A 23,581-nucleotide genomic window follows, 5' to 3' on the forward strand; every position below is an offset into this window, starting at 1 on the left:
AGCTTCACTACAATGTACAATTTGCTTCTACAACCCTCAGCAAGTCCCTCATTCTAAACCAGTGGAACAGCTGCTGTCCTAGTCTGTAATTCTTTTCAACATCACACAAAGATTAAGGCTATGAATTAAGAGAGTAATTTTATTTAGGCAGAATTATTTCCAGGGAACTTTTCATTACTACCTCATAAACAAAGAAGTGGGGTGATTTGTTTAATAGTCTCATCCACAGAGAAAACTGAAGAGTAGGTCGTATAGAAAAATGTTTGAAATTTTTATTGCCAAGTGCCAGATAAACTGAAATATCTTTATTCTGCTTCAAATTATTACACCTTTCTGTCTGATTTCCTACAATTATTTGTTGTTGTTGTTTCCATTTGGCTTTAGAGATTAACATGAGAAGGTCTATTGTGTGGGGCTCATTCAAAGAACTGACCTTGTTTGCGAAGTCACAGAAATTGCGGATATGACCATCACAGACATAATGGCTCTGATAATGATAGAGTTGCTGAATTATGAGCTGAGCCTCCAAATAAAAGAGAGGAAGTTGCAAGGATCCTATTTTCAAGACAATGTCCCTGAACGTGTCCTTGCAAATGAGAACAAGTAAGAAGAAATGAAGAGAATATATGATGTCCAGACAGGATTATTTCTAAATAGAATGCCGTTCAGCATTTTCTGTGACGAGTCAGCAACTCTTTAAACGAGCCCCTCACAATTTCAGAGCTGCACTTGGTTTAAGTGACAACTCTCATCATGTCCTCAATGATTGGTGCAAACCAGTCCCATTTTGCTATGCATTGAGAACATCAATGTCTCAGAGGCTTTGAGTTATAGCATCCATTCACTCATTCAATGTTAATTTGTGTGTCATCGTGCTACATGTCGTTCTAATTCATCTCTCTTACCTTGCATAGTTGGAGTTGAGGGAAGGGAGGCATAAAAGAATGGTAGGACTTGATCCTTGCCCTCCAGCATCTTATATTTACAGAGATAAGACACAGATACATGAAATAGTGAAGAAGCCATATGAGGCTGCAGGTGATTAATGGCCAGGTGAGTAGGGTAGATGCTACTAGGTGAATTCAGAAGAGTTTGGAAACACTGAGAAGAGTCCCATAGAAGAAGTGGAATCAGAATTAGACCTTGTGCAATGTGAACAAAGCCTGTAAGGAAGGGTGAGCAGAGAAGAGCTTCCCAAAAGGAGGGAATGGTATACACAATTCTTGTACTTAAGATTGAGCACTGTCTACTCACAACTGCGAGGGGACCACGCTGACTAGAGCAGAGTTACATGGAAACAGCTGAGATATGGCCATGTAGGTCACCGGAGCGGGATTCGAAAACACCTGAATCTTCAATATATCTTTAGTATATCTCAAATTTATTAAAAATAGCTTGCATTTTGAGGTGACTGGTCAAGAAAGTGTAAAGTCCCATATACACACACAAACTTGCATACAGATGTTCATAGCAACATTATTCCTAAAAGCAAAAAGTGAAAACAACCCAAATGTCCATCAATGGATGAAGAGATAAATAAAATGTGTTATATCCAAACAAAGGAATATTATTTGTCAATAAAAAGAAATGAAATGTTGACATATGCAACAACACAGATGAAGCCTGAGAACATTATGTTAAGCAGAAGAAGCCAGTCACGAAAGGCTACATATTGTATGACTGATTCCATATGTATGAAATGTCCAGAATAGGCAAATCCATAGAGACAACCTACGGCTGTCTAGGGGAAAATTAGGGGGAAATGGGGAGTGACTGCTAATGGGTACAGGATTTCTTTCTGGGGTGATTACAATGTTCTAAAATTGGCTGTGGTGATGGTTACACAACTCTGAATATACTAAAACCATTGAACTTCACACTTTAAATGGGTATGGTGGGTGAATTATATCTCAATAAAGCTGTTACTAAAAAAGAGTTAGGAGAGGTGGACTCCAGGGGTTAGAGTCTAGGAGTCTGGGCGGGAGGGAGACTTCATTGTCACCAATTTGTTTATAATCAGTATAGCCCAGTTAGAAACACAAGGAGAGAAGACTGAGTTTCCCTTATCACATCTGACTCTTTTAAAAATACAGGCCTTCTAATTTCCCAAAGCTGCTAACCTTCATTTTAAAACTTCCTTTGATTTTTCAAAGAAAACATAATGGCATGGCTGGTCATGGGTATATATACGTGTCCCTTGGGAATTCCTGACAAATATATCATGTTCAATCATTTCTGACCATTCAAGAGGTCCCTTGATTTCTGGAGGAATTAAGGTTATTGAATTTCAATTCACTCCAGCAACCATTTATTGAGTACCTATCTGGGGGCAAGTACACCAGGCAAGCAAGGCTCTGCAAGGGTATGGAGAAGAATAAGAAAGACATTCCTACTTCAAAGTGCTGACCACTCCAGAGGGAGATAAGACAAATAAACGGGGACAGAGAAAAGGGAAACTGTAAGTGTCATGTGCCGCCACAAACTCTGGCTGATCAGGGCAATAATTTGACCCAGTACTTGTCAAAGGGTCTACATGAAAATCACACACTGGGAGCATTTGCCAACAATGCAAATCCAAAGCCCCATCCCAAACTAACCAAATCAAAGTCTGTGAGAGGAAGGGCCCAGAAACACATGTATCTATCTAACGTTAACTACATTCCAACCCACAAAACCCACGCAATTTAAGACACTGAGATTATCTACAGCAAATATGAGGCTTGCTGTATATAACTAGCCCAGCATTTTCACAAATGCATTTTGCAGAATACCAGTTCTTCAAGTAATTAATACATATTCCTTAGGGAAAAAATGGGTTCTGAAGTCAAATAAGTTTGGGTTATCTTTGGGTTAAACAAAATCTTATTGATTTATTTATTACAGGATGCTACAAGACGTTAGTGGCCTACTGTGTGCTGTGAGTCTTTGAGAAAAAGACACAGAATGCGTTCATTACCAAACTTATTTGGCTAGAGGCCCATTTTTTCCACATATGTCAACAGACATACTAAATTAATTGCTAGAAACTCATCTACCAAAATTAAGAGACAGCAGATACTCTGGAAAATATTATGATCTTCTACTTCTTAAAGAAACATAAATAAGAGAATAGGATTTTTTAAAATAGTTTTTCCTTCTAGTTATTAACTGAGCAATATCCCAAATAGTCTTTTTTATAGTCTAGTTGTCACTTGGAATAAAACTCATTTATTGAGGAAAAGGATGTTTAAAAATCAATTTAAAGATTTCTTTGCTGAGAAATTCCTCAAGACAGAGGCCAGGGCGTATGGCATGTTTGCTCTATGGTTTCCAGATATGGCATAATAGGGTATGTAAGGTTGGGTACAGGGCCAGGATGGAGAAAGCTGGAAACATAATTATTCTGCAACCAGCTCCTGGTCACTGGGGGTCCTGGCTCTCCAGAACAAACCTATTTCACAGCCTTAGGATAAAGCCAGTAAGTTTCTTAGCCAGGAATCAAGACCAACAGCTTGCAGACTGAGGCCTTCCAAACCTGAACACTGCTTCTAACCTGAGCTCCTCTGGGTTAGTTCAAAAGGCATCAGAAGACATGGCCTAGTTTCCCAACCTCCGCAGCTTCATCATCCAACCAGTTGGTCCCCCAAGCCCGAGTGGAGGGGTTCATCTCAGACTCCTCTCCTTTCCTAAGCTAATTAGTTATTCAGCCTGCTGCATTTATGACTTAACTATTTCTCGTTCACCTCCTCCTCTCTATTCCCACTGCTGCCCTGGTTGAGGCCTCCATCATCCCACACCTGTACTATTTCAACAGCTTTCCAACTGGACTCCCTGCCTGAGTTCTCTCTCTCCTCAAATCCATCTTCTACACCCTGATGAATACATATCCGATCACAACACTTCCCAGTTTAAAAATCCTTCAATAACTGCCAATGATCTACTGCACATAATTTTCCCCAAATTATGTTCCACAGAACACTAATACAATGCACAATTTACCAAAACAAGGACTCCTTTGAAATCGGAGGCTGGGCATCTTTGTGTGTAGATACAATAAAGAGGACTACCTCCCAGTGTCTGATCTGTCCCCTAGTACAGCAGAAAGGTCCAATAATTACTTGAGGGTCAGGACCCAGAGGAAGGCCCAGTCAGTAAACTGGGCAATGCTCCCAGAGTCTATCAATGTCTTTGGGTAGGGGATCTCGGAAGTCATTTAACATAAATGCTTATGGGATAATGGCCACTTTTTACACTTCTAAAGAAACGGTATAGTTTATAGCCAGAGCCTGCTGAATATCCCCCAGTTTTTTCCCAGAAGGCAATCTGTAACTTCAAAACTATCCATCTTCCATCAAGTGAGGCTTTATGTTCACAGCATCTTTGAAAGCCCTAAATTAAGAACCAGTCATTCAAATACCCTAAGAAACAGATAGATGACAACTGACAAAATTCTGGCTGAGTTTCTAGAATAAGCTTTCTGATGTGTGCCCTCCCTACAACATCCTAAAGATACCTTCTTACTAAACTAGTCACTAAGTTAGACAAATCTTCTGTATCTGAGTTGGCTGCTGGCTGGCATTTTGAAAGCCAGCTTCACTATGTAAATGCAATGAAAAATCTAACAACTAGTTGCACATCTTACAGCCAGAACATATTTTACTTAAAATGGATATGAATCAAAACATTCATAGAAACTAGGTTATGCATTTCCTTGTTCTTTTTCTATCTTCCTTGTATTCGTCTCTCTTTTCCTTTCTCTTAAAATTTATTGGGAAATTCACTCCCACTAAGTTTGAAATGTGGTATAAACAACTTTTTTCAGCTTTATACCAGTATATTTCAAAACCAGGGCAAAACAATATCATATTTGTCAACACACTATTCAGTCCTAATAAAATCCTGATAGTTCTAATGTCTTTATATGGTAGCTTTGATCCAAGGGGTTTAAAACACCCACACATGTATACACACACACACACACACACACACACACACACCACACACCATTCAAAATGCCACAGCTGATGAAAACATCTGTAATAATGAACAGTAATAGTGTACTTCAATTATAACATCCACTTCGCCCTTCTTACAATACTGCACTCTACACTAGTAATAATTTAAGAATTGGAGCTATAAAAATAATATGAGAGGGGCCAGCCTGGTGGTGTAGTGGTTAAGTCTGTGCACTCTGCTTCAGTGGCCCAGGGTCACAGGTTCAGAACACGGATGCTACGCTACACTCTGCTCATCAAGCCATGCTGTGGCAGCGTCCCACATACAAAGTAGAGGTAGATTGGCACAGATGTTAGCTCAGGCACAATCTTCCTCACCAAAAATAAATAATAATAATATCAGAAACCAATCTCTAAAAATAATGTATATTATTTTATAAGTACGTAAATTTTGAAAATGAAAACATTCAAGCAATATTCACATAACATGTATGCTAGCTTAGCTTTAATACAACTCCTTACACATATTTACAGGCTTATGCAGCACCTGTCTGTTGAGTGTCTGTGTACACCCATGTACCAAGCACACACGCTTCCAAAAGTAAATATCTGAACCTCAGAACTTTATTAAAATAAACCACAACCGAGACTCATGGCAATCACCATTTTATTCCTTATCACTGGAATTGGCTGTCTGTTGAGGCACTGGCACAGTTCTGTAAGCATTAATGACCAGCTTTCACCACTGAGAACAGCCTGGCTCTGACATGGCAGACACTGCTGGGGGTGAAAATCTACTCCCCAGAGTCCTCTTTACCTTAAGAATCATGGTTTTCAGAGAGGTGAGGCATCTGCTGTACACAGGCACATGATCACCACTGTAGTGATCTGTGCCAGGGAGGGTAGAGAAGCAAAAGGCCAAAATGAGCACTAACCAATGAGAAAATCTTGTGCTCCAGACACTGGAAGGCCATGGTCTTCCCATCTCCCAGTGATGAACCATGAGTCCCATCCTTGGCCAACTGGTCCACAGTCAAGGATTAGTGTTCTTTCTGAACTCAGGACTTGAGCATATAGTCAAGGTATGAATCTACTCCCTTATACATTTCATAAAACCTAACAATAAGAAGCAAGGGCTTTCATTATATCCATCCTACTCCCAACCCCAGCTTTCAGAATCCCACTAGTTTCACTTGTTTCCCCAAAAGAGACTTCCAAAGCTTCTAAGTGAAGTATAATGCACCTACAGAAACATGTACATAGCATACACATGCAGCTCAGTGGATTTTCATAAGTTTTACACACTGTAACCAGCAACCAGTCAAAACTGACTTTTTAAATAAACCCAAAATGGATCAAAGACCTAAAAGTGAGACCTGAAACCATAAGGCTTCTGGAAGAAAACGTAGGCAGTACACTCTTTGACATCAGTATTAAAAGGATCTTTTCGGACACCATGCCTTCTCAGAGAAGGGAAACAATAGAAAGAATAAACAAATGGGACTTCATCAGATTAAAGAGCTTCTTCAAGGCAAATGAAAACAGGATTGAAACAAAAAAACAACCCACTAACTGAGAAAAAATATTTGCAAGTCATATATCTGACAAAGGTTTAATATCCATGATATATAAAGAACTCTCGCAACTCAACAACAAAACGTCAAACAACCCAATCAAAAAATAGGCTGGAGACATGAACAGACATTTCTCCAAAGAAGATATACTGATGGCCAATAGGCACATGAAAAGATGCTCATCGTCGCTGATCATCAGGGAAATGCAAATCAAAACTACACTAAGATATCACCTTACACCCGTTAGAATGACAAAAATATCTAAAACTAATAGCAACAAATGTTGGAGAGGTTGCGGAGAAAAAGGAACCCTCATACACTGCTGGTGGGAATGCAAACTGGTGCAGCCACTATGGAAAACAGTATGGAGATTCCTCAAAAAATTAAAAATAGAACTACCATACGATCCAGCCATCCCACTACTGGGTATTTATCCAAAGAACTTGAAGTCAGCAATCCCAAAAGTCCTATGCACCCCAATGTTTATTGCAACACTGTTTACAATAGCCAAGACGTGGAAGCAACCTAAGTGTCCAGCAACAGACGAATGGATAAAGAAGATGTGGTACATATATACAATGGAATACTACTCAGCTGCAAAACAGAACAAAATCATTCCATTTGCAATAACATGGATGGACCTTGAGAGAATTATGTTAAGTGAAATAAGCCAGCGAGAGAAGGATGATCTGTGTATGACTCCACTCATATGAGGAATTTAAAATTATGGAGTAAGAACAGTTTAGTGGATACCAGGGGAAAGGTGGGGTGGGGGGTGGGCAAAAGGGTGAAGTGGTGCACCTACACCATGACTGACAAACATTAATGTACAACTGAAATTTCACAAGATTGTAACCTATCAATAACTCAATTAAAAAAAAATCCCTACTGTTAAAAAAAAAAAAAAACTGACTTTTTAATAGAGACACACAAGGTCTATTTAGCTTTACTAAAAATGGCAAGCCCTGGCCTCCATGCTAGTATTTTCCATGGGATTCCTATAACCTTGCAAACCAAGTTCTGCTTTCAACACTGTAAAGGAAACACTCACTTAGCATTCTCCATCCCCACTCACTCAATATATCTTTTAATAAGGAGGCTGTCATCAGAACTGTAAAATCTCACAATGCTAATCCTTACTCCCACCAACCCTCCCACTGTTTTATGTGGTGGGAATCACAACGTGATGACATCAGGAGGGATCCTCAGAATTCTTCTGGTCTGGCCATGGCCCACAGCTGAGTTACAAGTTGGTCTGATACGTGTTTTTCTATAGCTGCTTATTATTTGCACAGACCCTTCTGTATTAGAAGGTAGGTGTGGAAGCCTGCACAGCTCAGCTTCTCAAGCTTTCTCCACAAAAATAACATTTAAGTCCTTTATTTTCTCCCATTGCTAGACCTTGTTGAAGTACTCCAAATCTTAATTTTAAACAACCAGTATTAAAATCCAGGTCACTATTTGTAGTGGAACTATTTTTACATATGAAAGCCAACACACACGTCCAGTGGAAAATGACCAACAGCAGCCCCTGCAGAGCTTCACTAGCATCTTCAGAGGCGTGTTTTAGGAACGCCTTCAAATTGCACGCTTGCATCTACTGACACAAATACATAAATATCCTCAAACAGGGCCCAGTAGTAATGTGGATGAAACCAGCATCCATTTGCCTCTTCAGATCAGCCTCCAGCCGTCCCCACTCTGCTCTTGGACTGTGTGGTTGACCTATAAGCTCCGCTCTTTGGCTTCTGGTTGGGTTTGGCCAAGAAGAGCCCTAACAGAGATCAGAGTAGAGGAGGAGAATGAGATTGCGGTATTTATCCCCTGGCTTCCTCCCCATAGGATGCCCTCAGGTTGGCTGCATCCCTCCACAGGGAAGGCTGCATTGTTCTCAAGGTAGTCTTCTTGACAGGACTGAGTCCTCCCAAGTTCCCATAACTGATGCCCTTTCCTGGGCCTAGGGGTGGTAACAGCTCTGAAGTTACCAGCCCTGTGGGTACTGTACTATCCCTTATTGTTTCCTTCCAGCCTACCAATACCTTTTCAATTTATTAAACCCTCTCAAATTATCCTAATTTGAGGATGCCATCTGTTTTTCGTAGGGATTCTGATTGATACAAGGACCCTCCACTCAGAACTTATAGTTCCTTCTACCTTTTACAAATATTGCTGTCCCTTTCACCTTTTAAAAATATTGTTACTAAGGGCTGGCCCCGTGGCCGAGTGGTTAAGTTCGCGCACTCCGCTGCAGGCGGCCCAGTGTTTCGTTAGTTCGAATCCTGGGCGGGGACATGGCACTGCTCATCAGACCACGCTGAGGCAGCGTCCCACATGCCACAACTAGAAGAACCCACAACGAAGAATACACAACTATGTACCGGGGGGCTTTGGGGAGAAAAAGGAAAAAATAAAATCTTTAAAAAAAAAAAAAATATTGTTACTAAATCATGTAAATGTTTTCCTGACTTGGAAGCTAACGGAGATGAATCAAAATTGAGAAAGACAGAATAATAATGGAACTTTGGTACTCTTGGCTAGGGCCAAATGTAGCATCAAGGTGCGACTATCATCAAGAACTACATACAAATAATGAGAACTCACATTTCCCTAAAACACAAACGCTCTTTCTGATATTCTCTAGCATTGAGTTTTTATGTTCGTTTAAGTTTTATGGACACATTATTATTTTAATCGATCAGTGATTGAGGATTTCAAGCCACACTAGAAAGCAATATCAAACAAAAAAGCTTGAAAGAAACTGGGACTCTAATCAGGATTCCAAATAGATAAAGGTCCCACCATTTGGGTCAGAGAGCAATCTGTTCTCTGTTTTGGAGATCCGCCCAACTCCCAACTGCTTTGTAAGCTGTCAAGCAAGCACCATACACATAATATGATTATCCCCTCTTCCATGCTTTATTCCAGTTCTTTATATGATTAGACCTTGGATTTGGCATCATAAAAAGCACACTGCTCTAGAAAGAGACGTGAGGGCTCTAGGTCCAATTCTATTACATATCGTCTGGATCATTCTGCACAAGTTGCCTAACCTCTTTGGGCCTCAGTTTTTTCATTTATGAAATGAAAAGGGGTACATGCAACTTCTCAAACTTTTGTGGGTTTTTTAAACCAAATTATTATAAGAGAGAGTAAATAAATTCTTCTTATGCAACCTGGAAGCCAAAGGCTAAAGCTGTTTCCCACAATCAAGAAATTTCTTTGGAGTCTTTCATTTCAGATTGAAATTTCAAGCTAATTTGGTTTATTCTCAATCAAAAAAAGAATGTTTAGGGGCTGGCCAGTGGCATAGTGGTTGAGTTTACATATTCCACTTTGGTGGCCTGGGGTTTGCAGGTTCAGATGCCAGGTGCAGACCTACACACCACTCACTAAGCCATGTGGTGGCAGCATCCCACATGCAAAATGGAGGAAGACTGGCACGGATGTTGGCTCAGCAACAGTCTTCCTCAGGCAAAAAGAGGAAGATTGGCAACAGATGTTAGTTCAGGGCCAATCTTCTTCACTAAAAAAAAAAAAAGAATGGGGCTGGCCCCGTGGCCGAGTGGTTAAGTTCGCGCGCTCCGCTGCAGGCGGCCCAGTGTTTCGTCAGTTTGAATCCTGGGCGCGGACATGGCACTGCTCATCAGACCACGCTGAGGCAGCGTCCCACATGCCACAACTAGAAGAACCCACAACGAAGAATACACAACTATGTACCGGGGGGCTTTGGGGAGAAAAAGGAAAAAATAAAATCTTTTAAAAAAAAAAAAAAGAAGAAGAATGTTTATGTTTATTTTAATATAAAAATGTTTTACAATACTCACCAATATACGTAAGTCCTAAAGCATACTAACCCTTTCATCCAGCAATTCTACTTCTAAGAAGCCATTTTGGAGATATGCTCCATGTGTACACAAAGATTCATACATAAGACTGGTAACTATAGCATTTATCTGCAAGACTGAAAAATGGGAAATATTCTAAACTTAACAGTGTGCTAAATTCATTATGGTAAATTCATGTACAGTCCATTATGTCATTCAATTTTTTAAAAAGAATAAATTGATACGGAAAAACATCCATGGTACATTTTCAGGTGAAGAAAGAAAGTCATAGAATAATATTTATTACGATATTGTTTATATTTTTAAAAATTACAAATAGGATATGTGTGTTTGTAAGTATATTTTTCTAAATATCCATGTTTGTCAATGTTTAGAAAAAGGTCTGAGTGGATATCCACTGAATTGTTAAAAATAGCTACCCGTGGGGAGGGGACTAGGTTGGGAGGTCATCAAGAATATCAACTTTTCACTCTATATGGTTTTGTATTGTTTAGATTTTTTTTCCCAAATATCTCATTTCACTGAATTTAAGATACCAATGACTTTGAGACTCAACATTAGATTATGTACCACTAAAGGAAAAAACTGCCAGTAAAACTATAAGATACCATTAGTTTTAAGATGTAGCCCGTTTTAGATATATCAAAATGTGTGTGCAGGGGGTTGAAATGGAAATGTATGCCTAGGATCAATAAAATACAATATATGACTTCAGAAATTTTTACAATATACAAAAAATAACATTGGCACTCTAGAACGATTCATCACATTTTCTGTACCAAATTTTTGGTTTTCAGTTAACTAATAATTAAACATGACCCTCAAGTGGTCTTCTTTTTTTAATCAAATATCTACTTAGCCATTTTTGATCTGTGTGGTTTTATTCCTTACTCTACTCAGCAGTATCCTCATGCTTCACAAAGGGCCCTCACATTGTGATAATTAAGAAACGTTCTGTGCTTCCCTACCTTATCATCTATATAAGTATACCTTTCATCCATATAAGTATATTATATATGTGTATAATTTCATTCCTATATTCTAAGCATCTCAAATAGGTTCTAATTCTGCCCTTTGGATCAGTGGAGCTGTTGAATCAAATAAGACCCAAGACATTAACCTCTGGGACATCTTTTGAAATTAGATGATATTTAGCTACCAATAATGACTGTTTGGAAATAAACTGGGGAACCAATTTGTTTACCTACAAACTATTTTCACATGATATTCACTATATTTTTCTAGCTTGATGATAAATATGTGCCTCCAACTCTTACTTCTTTCAAACAATATTTAAGAGAATATTTGAGATTGGGCTGAAATAAAGATTGCCACTTTCACCTTTGTGGCCTTTCACTTTATCGTAGAGAAAATTAAACAGATTAGGTACAGGTACACTTTTAAAGTAATGAATGACTTTTTAAAAAATAATGAAGGGCTGGCCCAGTGGTGTAGTGGTTAAGTTTATGCACTCTGATTCAGCGGCCCAGGGTTCACAGGTTTGGATCCCAGGCGCAGACCTACACACCACTCATCCAGCCATGCTGTGGCAGCAACCCACATACAAAACAGAGGAAGACTGCCACAGATGTTAGCTCAGGGCCAACTTTCCTCAAGCAAAAAGAGAATGATTGGCAACAGATGTTAACTCAGGGCCAAACTTCCCCAAAAAAAAGAAACAAAGAAGAAAAAAAAGAATGAATGCCTCCTAGAATTTATTATATTCCTGGAGTCTTCCAATTGATTGATTATTGTTTGTAGTACATCCCAAAAGATAATAATGATGAGCTGAAGAAAATTTTGTAAAGCAAGGAAACACTAAACAATAAGCATTCTTGGTAATTCAGCATCACAACAACCATGAAACAATTATTTAACAATTTTTTGTCAACAATCTGCTAGGGTACAACTAAGACAATTGATTACCTTAGCCAAGAAGGAAAGACAGAGGTAATTTAAAGAAGAAATACCTCTCCTCAATCATCAATAAGAGTTAGGAGAAGCTTACTTCTCAGAAAGCTTTCACCTTTGATGTTTTTTTTCTTAGAGATGAGACTCAAATGTTTCCAGTTCATATCACTGTGCGCTGGAAGTGCACAGTGGGTATTGGCAAGGAAGTGAGCAATAGACAAAGGCATCCTTTTTGGCTTCTAGAATTAAAAATCTTGACTAAAACATCTCACTTTTCAAACATCTAGTCCTCTCAAAGATGTGCACCACACACACCTTCCTCCTTCAAAGATTCTGAAAAGGCCAAACACCCAGACTCAGAGTCCAAACATAGACCTTACTCTGTGTGCACAAAACACCACAGTAATTGATCATTTCAAAAAGCCAATGGCATATGGTGGCATTTGCATCCCAACTGAAGAAACTGCTTATCAGCAAACTGAACAGAATTTTGGATGTGAAGAAATCTTAGAAATCATCTAGTTAAACCTTTTCATTTTATAGGAGGGAAAATTGAGGATTAGGGCAATTAAATGACTCAAGGTCAGTGCTGATAAGTGGCAAAGACCAAGGCTTCCAACTCCTCGTGTTCTTTAAATTATACTCGACTGCCTCTTTTCTGGAACAGAACAAAACAAACTACTCAAACAGCCTTAGGAGATTTGTGCATTCTTTTGCTTGTCAACTGCTATAATATTTTTGGAAATCACTGTCAAAAACCACACTATGAAAATAAACAAAAGGATTTGGTGGGAATATCAAAACCTGCAGAGGAAGGGGTATGTTTAGTTCTCAAAAGTATAAGTATATTCATTATATGTATAATAATAATAGCAGAAAACACTTTATATGTTTTAAGGGCTTTACATATATTAACTAATTTAATCTTCAAAACCACCCAAGAAGTAGTTTCCATTATCATTGACACTTCAGGGATGTGGAAACGGGGGCGTAGAAAGTTTAACAAACTACCAGGGCCACAAGCTAAGAAGCAAGGAGTCGGGACTTAATCCCTCGCCATCTTGCTCTGTCTCTGCTTTTAATCACAACATTATTATACTACATCACTGCTTCATAATACAAAGTACAAACAGTAAACTTGACATTTCCCTGGTTCATAAACATGCTCAGTAGAAGATCCAATTTTTAAAGGTTTATGGAGGTTAACAAAGATTTTAAAACACTCTTAACTACAACCTTATGACTCACCAAACCTTTCAGCAAATCTGCTAATAGAGTAATAACACGGCAACTCTAAATCTTTTTCCTATATGAACCTCAAGTTAAAAAGGAGAGAGAGATTAAGGAGGGAAAGGAACAAAAAAGGCAAAATAAGAGAACTAAGCTATTCACAAACTACACAATCAAGTTCCTGAATAATCGACAGTTTGCCAATATTCATGTTGGGATGAATCTCTCAGATCAATTCCTCTGAAAAAAATGGCTGAAAGCAAATTCAAAACATCCTGTTTCAAATTTAAGACTTTTCAATACTTCCAAGAAGAGATGCAAAAGAAAAACTTAGGATGTAGAAAGTACTGATATTGTGGCACCATATAAGAAGAGAGAAAAATATTTATTACTAAAACTACACCATCTTGTTATTAAAGAATACATAACTGGAGAGCAAGAACAAGTATTGGTCTATTCAGATCTCAAAAACTGTCATGTGAGCTATCTGGGCCATCTTCCCTTTGGCTTACCCATAAGTACTATAAAAATGGCCACACAGCCTTATCTTAGACTCAGACTCCACAAAGTCTTAAAATGTTCAAAGTCCAAGGCATAAAAATCTACAACTCCAATCTGCTTGCCATTATTTTATATGCACTGTAAACTTCCTTGAGTTTACACACTCAGCTCTGGCTCACTGGCGCCCTGTCCTCAGTAAGCGAGATCACACGCATTCACTCAACAGGTCCCTGCTGGTGCAGCAGTTTAGTGTTGCTGCTGTTTTTAAAGTCCACACGGCCTGATGCAAACACATTAAAGGCACCTAAATCAGCCCGACTTAGATCAGAATACAGAGTTTATATCTACAGAGCTGTCTTGGTATAATTTCTAACTTTGCTTCATGGAGAACAGAGCTCGTGACTTGATTATCGTAAAGGACTAGCAGGAGAGGGAAGAGAGAGAATGGAAAATGATAAGCAGTCCAGTTACGTCTTCTTGTCCTCCTCAGGTGGCTTAGTTTACCTAGGCAGACGATAGTAAAGGGACGTAGTGAACAGAATGATGAGGACCGTCCACACAGAAATGAGTGCCAAGCTGAACTCTGATAGAAAAGGAAGGGCGAAGGCAATGGGATGCCTCCCCACCTTCACCGTAAAAGCATGTTTTTTCATAGTTATTGCTGACCTTCCTACAGAGCATCTCGCACCACAGACTAATGTAATAATCACTAAGTAAGCATGGAGTCCCTGAGCCATATTCCACAATCTTGATTGACTCATCACAATCTAATAGGAAGAAGAACACCAGCAGGAAAGGAGATGCAGAAGCCCACGAGGTAAGGCGGGGATTGATCCTAACACTTCCCTCTGTCACTCGAAAACAGAAATTACCTAGAAAATGGCAAGGCTGATGACCCCAGAGAGGCAAATTCATGAGTTCTGACCAGATTTAAGGAATTTCTCTTTAGCTCTAAACTTCTCTCTAGCTCTATGACAATTAATCTAGAAATCATTTCAATAAATATTTTAGAAAATCAGCATTGCTAAGAATTGATTGAATGAAGAGAAGGTTCTGTTCATCATTTACTTAACAGACTGGAGAAACACCAAGATCACTCGGCTGAGTAAAATGAGTTGATTCTCTTAGTCAAATTTCTCACACAAACCATGAGCAGCATTTGGTTTTCCTCTGTGGTCAGCGATGCCAACATCCAGACCTTGGATTCTTTTCCAGAACAGGCCTCATTCTCTAGAAATGGGCCAGAAAGACTTTCTGAGCCCAGAAGGGATGCTGTGATCTACCGAACCATAAAGCCCACTGGTGTTCTCGTTTCCAAAAGAAGTCTAATCCTTAATATCCCTAGACTGTTTTTCCAAAGGCCCCTAAACACACAAAGCCTTCTGTTTGAAGTTTACCCTCCTCCCTAGCAAGCACAAGGACATACCTTCACGTTTAAAATAACTTTATTACATCTTTGAAAGCAGCAACCCTTTATTTTCTAGTGGATCTGCTGCCTTTCAACTCTCTCAGGTATCTTTCTTCATGTCAAAAGCAGTTAATTTTCCTTCTCTAAAAGCTCTAAGGCAGAAACCTCCCACTTAGCATTAACCACCAATTAACAAAGCATAGAGCATATCTCTATACGAATGTGTGTGAATGGATGAGGGCGTATGGTGTGTGTGCACCTATGGGACCAGACATTTAGACAAACGTACATAGTAACACAGCTTATAGAAAATGAATAGTTTAAATAATTAACGTAGTTGTCCTTATAATAATGTATTAGGTACATACAAATTTAAATATGTGCTTTTATCTATATGTACAGATATTACATACATATTATAGTTTGTGAAATTTACCTTCACTTTAACTTTTACATCTATAAGATTTCTAACAGTATTAATAAATATATTATGGCTCCTTTCTATGATTAAAAACACTTAAAAGAATATATTTTTCTCTCTAGTAAATGCCCTGAATTATGGTCTGATCATCTTTTTCATTGAAAAAGATCAGGTCTCTCCCTCTAAATACTTTAGAATTTAAGCAATTGGAAACGGAAGCAATTGTGTCAGAGAAATCAACTCTTAATTCCATGTGCAGATAACCCTGGCTTCACTTTACAAAATACTCTAAGAACCTGTATTTCATTTAAATTGCTTACAATTCCAGAAGGTCCAAGTAGGAGCTTTAAATTTTGCAAAGCATCTCCTGCACAGGCCGGTTGAGCCCTGGTGTGCTCAATATTTTATCATGTGAGAACAGCATTTCATAGAACAGGATGGAACACACAGTAGCAGGTTTAGAAGGACGTATTTACATATATATACACTGATAGTCTGAAAGGACACACAGTAATATGTTAACAGTGATTTTTTTCTGGGTGGATTTCAGGAAACTTTTTCTACTTATCTGCTTCTTCCATTTATTCCTATAAGAACATCCCTCCTATTGTTTGTTTAATAAGTCTGCTGAATGGAAAAGGAAATCTATGCTTACAATCATTCCACAAACACCAAAATACACAATGAATCCATTTATAAAACGTGTATACCAAGGAGCAGATCTATCAAAATCTATTGTGACTCAGATAAAAAATACTGTACAGTGTATTTTGGGGTCTCAGTCAGTGAACGGCATCTTGGCCACCACGGCCTGTATTTAGACTCAGTGCGGGCAGGGGAGGTGGAATGGGGCAACCCTCACACAGAAGACAACATGGTGAGAGTCTATGTGCATGATTGATTCTAACTGGCCTGGTCTAGGTATGGACCCATTCAGGAGCACATGCTCCATTATCCATGTCAAAGTAACAAAAGGAGTAGTGTGACATTCTGCGTGAAATCTCCCATTCCTGTGCAGGGCCGTGCTGTGGGGCAATGAAAGACCTTTTATAATTCTTATAATTCTGAATGATGCTGACACTTAACTACCCTCCTAGGAACCAGAACAGAAGTTAATGGGCCTGTCCAAAAAGGCTCCATAGAACTCAAGAATCTAAAACGCCCAGACTCAGGTGTGTTCCAGCACGGCTCTTGTTCCTCTCTCTTTATATATACAGTACGTGAAATACAGAGGTTACAAGAAAAAATCTAGGGTAGGGAGTATAAGACGTCTGGGCCAGAACTCTTAAGAAAAACCTCACATCACAGTACCAAAATTTCTCTCATACTGCAGAGATGTGAGGTGCTATCAGCATATAATAATGCTTTATTCTTATTCAGACTAAAATATCAATCCCTAGGCGAGATGATCTTATTACAGGCTTACTGTGTGAACACATTGCATATAGTCAGTTATCACATGTTAAACCCCACACACCCCACAAAGACATTTTCGACAGAGTGGTAGGACATATGTGGGTGGCTCCCCAACCCCCCAAAGGAAGTGCCGTACTCAGCTTTTAGTGCCTGTATATGCTTGACTGCAGCTGGCCCTCTGAGGAAAGCCTATCCACAGACCTGTTCCAAGAGCTTTGCTTCGATCTGGGCAAACCCCCACACTTACAGCCATAAATGCATTGGCACTGAGAAAGACTGCTGAGGATGTGGCACTCCAGGTGTGGCTTTATTTTTCACTTCACCGGGTCAGCTATTTAGGCCTAGTCTTCTCCATTGGCTTGATGCTCTGTTCACACCATCTTGGGTAACACATCACATTATTCTTCCTTATAAAAACAAATAAACTCAAATGAGCATTCAGAGACAGTTCACCCCTCCGAACACCTCTGCTTTCCCCTCTGATTTATGTGACACGCTTTTGATCCCACCCATTCCCAAGCCTCCCACACTTTCAGCTCAGGAATGGCCAGATGCCCTCCTTCACTCCTCGGGTTTCCCACCTTCCTTGCCTCTGCAGACGTGCACAGCCCTGAGGATCTCAGCCTGCTGGCCACCACTGAGTCACCAGGAGCACAGCACTGCAGTACCTAGCACTACCCGCCATCAACTACCGCCACTGAGTCAAGACACTGTACTCTTCACTTCCCACCCTACAGAAAAACTTGTCCGTCCTGTGAAGATGGACCAAAAAGAAAAAAAAAAATGTTTTCATACTTATAATGGCTCCCCTCTGAACCAGTGCATCTGAAATTTATACAGTTCTGGAGAACAAGGTGCTGGATACATTAGTTCCTAGCCGATTCTGTTCATAGCAGCTGGTTTCTAAAATAATTGGTTACTCTGAAATAACTCCAATCCACTTACATGCAATACAGTGCCCCCGTTTAAAATCAACGGTCAAAAATAAAAGTTACAATTCAATAAGGCATCACATGTTTCATAACTGAGTGTGGAGAGAAGGGGTATGAGAAATAATCAGGCCTCCTGAAGAATCCAGCCGGGGAAGCTGGTTTACTGAACTCCTCGAGTTGCATTTTCCATTCTCCCAGCCACTTGCAAGTATGGACCTTCTCAATTCCAGCCGCCAGTGTTTCAGACTACAGTCCCTTGCAAGAAACTGACAGTCTGATAATTTACGAGCACGTTGGGCAACACACAGAGAGACTTTGCACAAACAGTGAGAGTTAGAGCTAACACACAGACAGGAAGGAAAAATGGAATGCCTTATCAGAACAGAGGGTTTCTATCTTTCATAGATAGCACATTGTTTGATACATACGTCTGCACTGACGTATATCATAGGAGTTTTTTTTTTTTTTTTAGTTATAATCTGTTTATTTAGTGGTTTAGCCAGAGAACCTTATATAACACATTCCTGTTTCAAATGTAGCAACCTGTATGGCATTGCACTCAGAGAAAATTCAGACTCCCCACAGCAGGTCCCATTAGTCACCCCAATCATTTTACGCTGCAAGGTTTCTATATAATTGATGAAAAATCAAGAACTACCACTAGCAAGAGTAAAAGAAAGATTCAGCAATCAGCTTTACCCTATATTCAAAAGCTAGCAGTCTGATGGTATAATTTTAGAGATTTTAGCAAACCATATTCATCCTGATTTTCATAGATTACATGAGCCTGACCTATGGAGGGAAAGGAGTCCAGTTTTCTAAGCCAAAACACACGTGAGCCTACTTCAGCCTTCCAGGGTAGAGCACAGGATCACTCCGTCTGCCTCAGCGCTGGGGTGTTACATGACCACAACCTTCGCATCTGATTTCCTTAACAAAGAAGCCGTAGATCTGCACGCTGGTTTGGCCAGAAAGCCCATAATACAGCTGCAGCTGAGGAACTTCCATTCATGCTAGCTCAATAAACAATGTGTATTATATAATGAATGAGCCTTTCCTAGGAACCCTGCTATTGGAAAACACAGGCACTTTCTGCATACTTTAAGCCAGTCTACAAGGAGCAGTTAGTTACCCCTCGTGAGATCAAATGTGGACCGAGTAATGTATAAATCCAAACAGCTTACACTCTTAGATGCCTTTGCTATCACCCTAATTTATTTTTGCTTGACAAGAAATTACATAATAAAGAATAATTTCGGTTAACTCTAAACTATACAGAGAACATTGACACAGCAGCCAGCAAGCCCCCAAGTGATGTTAGCTTTCAGCTCCATGTTCCCTGCGTTGCCTAAGAAATAAGGGGGTGGGGGGGGGGGCAGTGGGAGGAGGAAGAGGAGGGGAGAGAGAACCAGCTATCTATGAAAATACTTACAGCCTCCGAGTCTTCAATTCCATGCAGGTACAAATTGTCATACATGGAGGTCTGATAATCCAGAGCGCCTCTTCCCAGGCAAAAACAAAATTGCTACAGAAGCCACAGCTGGAGCTAAAAGACAGAAAAGGCCTTTGTGGAAGAACTGCGCCTGCCTTATCAATTCCTGTGGGTTCACCAGGCAAGATGCTATTCATTCACATCCCACAGGGTGAGGCTATCCCCAGAGGCAGTCCAGACCTGGCATTTATTCTGCCTTCCCAACACAGAGCATAAAAAAGCAAAACCCTTCCTCAACCACAGACCGGTGACTGAGCTAGGAAAGCGCCCTCTGATTGGCTCGGTTTCCCTGCTTCAGTCAGCTGAAGAGCGTTCCCTCGGAGAGCGGAGGGCGACTCAGAGCATCCTACACAGCACAGAGCTGCTTCCTGTTTCCCCTGTATCGTAGAGTTCTGCAAGAAACACTTAATCAGTATCTAAAGGGCTGCTTGGAATGTTTGGAAAGGCAGACTATTGAATACTCTAAATGCAACTGCTCATCCAATTAAATTCGCAACTGGAAGAGGGTGAGGGAGCAAAGGAGAAATTTTATCTTCAGAGGATATTGTGTAAAGACAGGTGAACTGATACTAATCTCCATCCGACATCTGTACTTAACAGACGCAATTTAAGTCAAATGGGCAATAAGTCATTTAAATTAAAAAGAAAAAGGGAAAGGGAAAATGAATCAAATAAGCAGATGGTAAGCTTTTTTTGTGGGAATTTCTAGTGTAAAACTTTTCAATATTCTCACTAGTCTCTCTGCCTCACTAGGAAGAAAACACCTCTGCGACCCAATCAGGGAAGTTTTGAAAAAGAAACCAAAAGCTCTCAAAAGCCTTTATCTAGATGCAAAATTTTTAATGTCTCTTTAGTTTGATTTTTTTAACCACTCGCTGTTAAGCAAGAGCCAATGTTTTAGGTTAAATCCTTCATCCCTTTTCCAGTGCTTAGACATTTAATATTCCTAAAACAGCACTGATCTCTTCCAAAAAACCCAAACAGAAAAGTCCTACTAGCCGTCTTCTGCTCCAACCACACCACAACTCAGTTTGCCCTAGGACAGGTCTCGCATCGGAGCTTACCTAGATGTAATACTTAAAGCTTTCTGGTCAATCAATAAAGTACTGCAGCTTTGAAACAGGAGAGTTCTACAGCGCACACTAAAAGAAGCCAGTTAAATTTGGAAACAAGGAGTTGGTGAGGGGCAAAGAATATAATCTAGAGAAGCTACATGACTCATTGGGGTAACAATGACCCAGAAACTCAGAGACACTGAGTCCAGCATCAGCTTCCCCCCTAATTGGTTGGATGACTCTGGACCAGTCACCACTTCTATGGGCTTTTGCTTCTTCACCTGCCAAATTGAGGTAAGAAATAACTCAGAGAAAGAACTTTGCAAGTCTAAAGTGCAACATAAACACTTACCAATGACAACCCTGCTTTGTCAGCCAGAAGGCATTGGCTGCAGTTCATGGGAGCTCAGCACAGGAGTAACTGGCTGGCCCTGGACCTAGAAACGAGGCCTATCCTTCTAGCCAGTATCTCTGAAAAGTGCAGCTCTTAAAGGAACAAACCTGAGTCACAAAAAGCAACATAAGAGCTACAACTGCTGAGCAGAGCACAGTTCTTTCAGGTCTGCACTGACCCATTATGGTCTCTCAATCACACTTGCTCACCTTGGAAACAGCACCAATACTTGGTCACTTTCAAATGCAAAAGACAGCAAGGGGACTCACCATCCTTCAGAACCCAAAAATGGTAGGGTTCATACAGGATGTCACCTGTGCCTACACAGAGGGACAATGGCAGAAGAGGATGAGTGGAATCGGCAGGATTCCATAGAAAGGAACCCAGCGCCAGCTCTACCTGTTGACAACTGTCCTGGAGCAAGTCACTTCCCAGGCTGAACCTCAGCTCTCCCCTCGAAAAAGCAAGAGAACTGAAGCAAAGGATTGGTAAGCTCAAATTCCTGTATCAGATGCTGCTATTTTAACTAACTCTATAACTACCGTCATGATATTTTAGTCAAAATCTACAGAAAATTGAGGCGAGAAGGTCTTTTTTCTCCTTAGATTTTCCAGATCATTTCCTTACTTTACCACTTCAATTGAGAGTATCGATATTTCCTCAGTATCTTTAAATAGGGATCTAAATTATGGGGAAAAAAGAGGCAGTCCACTTCCATAATTCAACAAGATGAGAGAAACGGCTCCCTACTGGAAAAACTGTACATGGCTCAGTTCCTCGCCTCTGTTTTCTGGCCTCAGAGTGCTCCATACAGCTGATGTGAGCGTCTAAAGGAAGCTTTTAAAGAGCGAAGGCTCATTTTGCGATAGACTGATGCATGCAGTAAGCACGTCTGACTCAGGGTGGGATGTCAGGAGGGAGGCAGTGGATCAAGCAGAGCAGCCTGTGGTTACTGGCCGCACCCCTCCACCCAGCCCTTCGAGGACTAAGAGCAGATGTGAAGCAGGGGCAGCCTAGCTCTGCCTGGTTCCCAGGAATTTAGAAAACTGGTGGACTCAGAATCACAAACTATTAGGGGTGGGAGAACCCCAGAGGTCACCTAATCCAATCCTCATTTTAATACCCAGAAAGGTTAAATTGCTTTATTCAGAGCCATAATTTTCTCTGAGTGTTCCTTCTACACTCCCTTCTTGATGGGGGTTTCAAGACAAGGGATAAGGGACAGTGGGCATGGTCCCAGGAGGAATTTGGTGAAATGGAAGGAGGTCACTTTGGTAGGAAACACCCTATTTTTTCCCACACCTTTCATTCTAAAAATTGTCTAATTACAAGTCATTTGGTCACTCCCAAGCTGACAACTGAAAATCAACTAACACACTGGGGAGCTTGCCCGCAGGGTTTGGCTCTACCCAGAATAAGCAACGTACCTGCAAATCACCCTAAGGCGTCAACCCAATACTGAGGCTGATCCCAGAGCTCCGAGGAACCCTAAAGACAGACTCAGCTCTGGACTCCCCAAAGGAACCCTGAGGAGTTCCCAGAAAAACTCAAAATTCCAAGAGGATCTTGAAACTGACCATCCCTGTCCCAAGATTCTCTGTACTGAGAGCTGGCTTAGCAGAGAGAGGTCCCTGGAAGCTTCCTGGGCCTGTGTTAGATCACCTCAAGTCACCAGCTTTTGGTGAAAGGGCCTCAGGATACCAGCAGGTCTGAGTTCTGAGGGCCAAATTTCAAGGCTATCACACTTCACTGCAGCAAGAGGTGAAAAGCAGCTAAGGGATCGGCACCCTCTTGGTTCTGACTTGAAGAGTTCTCCAGTTCAGGGATTACTTGAGAGGATGAAAGTCTTCCCCTCTACCTCGGGCTACAAAGAGGAGAGTGTGAAAATCTTGTGGCTTGTCTTGTGTGGGTGTTTCTCAGGAACCCACCTTCTTCTCACTACTGAGCACTTCCAAAACTACACAGTCCCCAAAAGGCTAACTCTCATTTTGAAGTTGCTCTGCTCAATGTGTTTCTGATCCACATCCTTTCAAGTTATCTCTCATTATGATCAACAGTTCCAAAGACCCTATGAAAAGGCATGTCCTGTATGATTCTATGTTATAAATTCTGCATGATTCTTGGTGGGGAGATTATTCTTGCGATTTGACAAATGGCTCAGCTGAGCTCCATTCGGTGGAGGGAACGGTATGGTCCTCAACAAATCAGGAACGCATTCCTCTGTAACTCACGGGAACATTACTTTCGCTTAGTTTGTGTTGGCTTCAAGCTTAAGGACATGGAGTTCCTTGCCCTTACCTGAGCCGAGCTTTGTAGTACAGCAAACCTGAGGAGTCGATAGTGGAATATAAAGGACAAGCATTTCTCTTTTCAATTTGTTTGGAAAAGGAGGAGAGGAGGGAGAGAAAAGCCAAGCATGAGCTGATTAGCTCCAAGTTTTAGATAGCATGATCAAGACAAAAGGAAAC

The 23,581-nt window shown here is 40.5% G+C and overlaps 1 protein-coding gene across 12 annotated transcripts in view; it reads right to left on the minus strand.

Annotated features, from left to right (window-relative positions):
* CACNB4 (calcium voltage-gated channel auxiliary subunit beta 4) overlaps positions 1 to 23,581 on the minus strand; it is a 241,338-nt gene that overhangs the window by 106,475 nt on the left and 111,282 nt on the right. The window contains exons 1-2 of one of the 12 annotated variants that reach the window (XM_023622910.2): positions 19,605 to 20,038; positions 17,488 to 17,647 (exon numbers count right to left, since the gene is read on the minus strand). The exons of 5 other annotated variants lie outside the window; for them this stretch is intronic. In XM_023622910.2, the coding sequence (XP_023478678.1) occupies positions 17,488 to 17,493 (6 nt within the window). In that variant the 5' untranslated portion in view covers positions 17,494 to 17,647; positions 19,605 to 20,038. Of the gene's footprint in view, positions 1 to 17,487; positions 17,648 to 19,604; positions 20,039 to 23,581 lie in introns of those variants that run through there. 6 more of the 12 variants (XM_070240946.1, XM_070240949.1, XM_070240945.1 and 3 more) reach the window with 6 other exon arrangements.

The sequence above is a fragment of the Equus caballus genome, chromosome 18 (assembly GCF_041296265.1).
Source record: "Equus caballus isolate H_3958 breed thoroughbred chromosome 18, TB-T2T, whole genome shotgun sequence".
NCBI classification, from domain to species: Eukaryota; Metazoa; Chordata; class Mammalia; order Perissodactyla; family Equidae; genus Equus; species Equus caballus.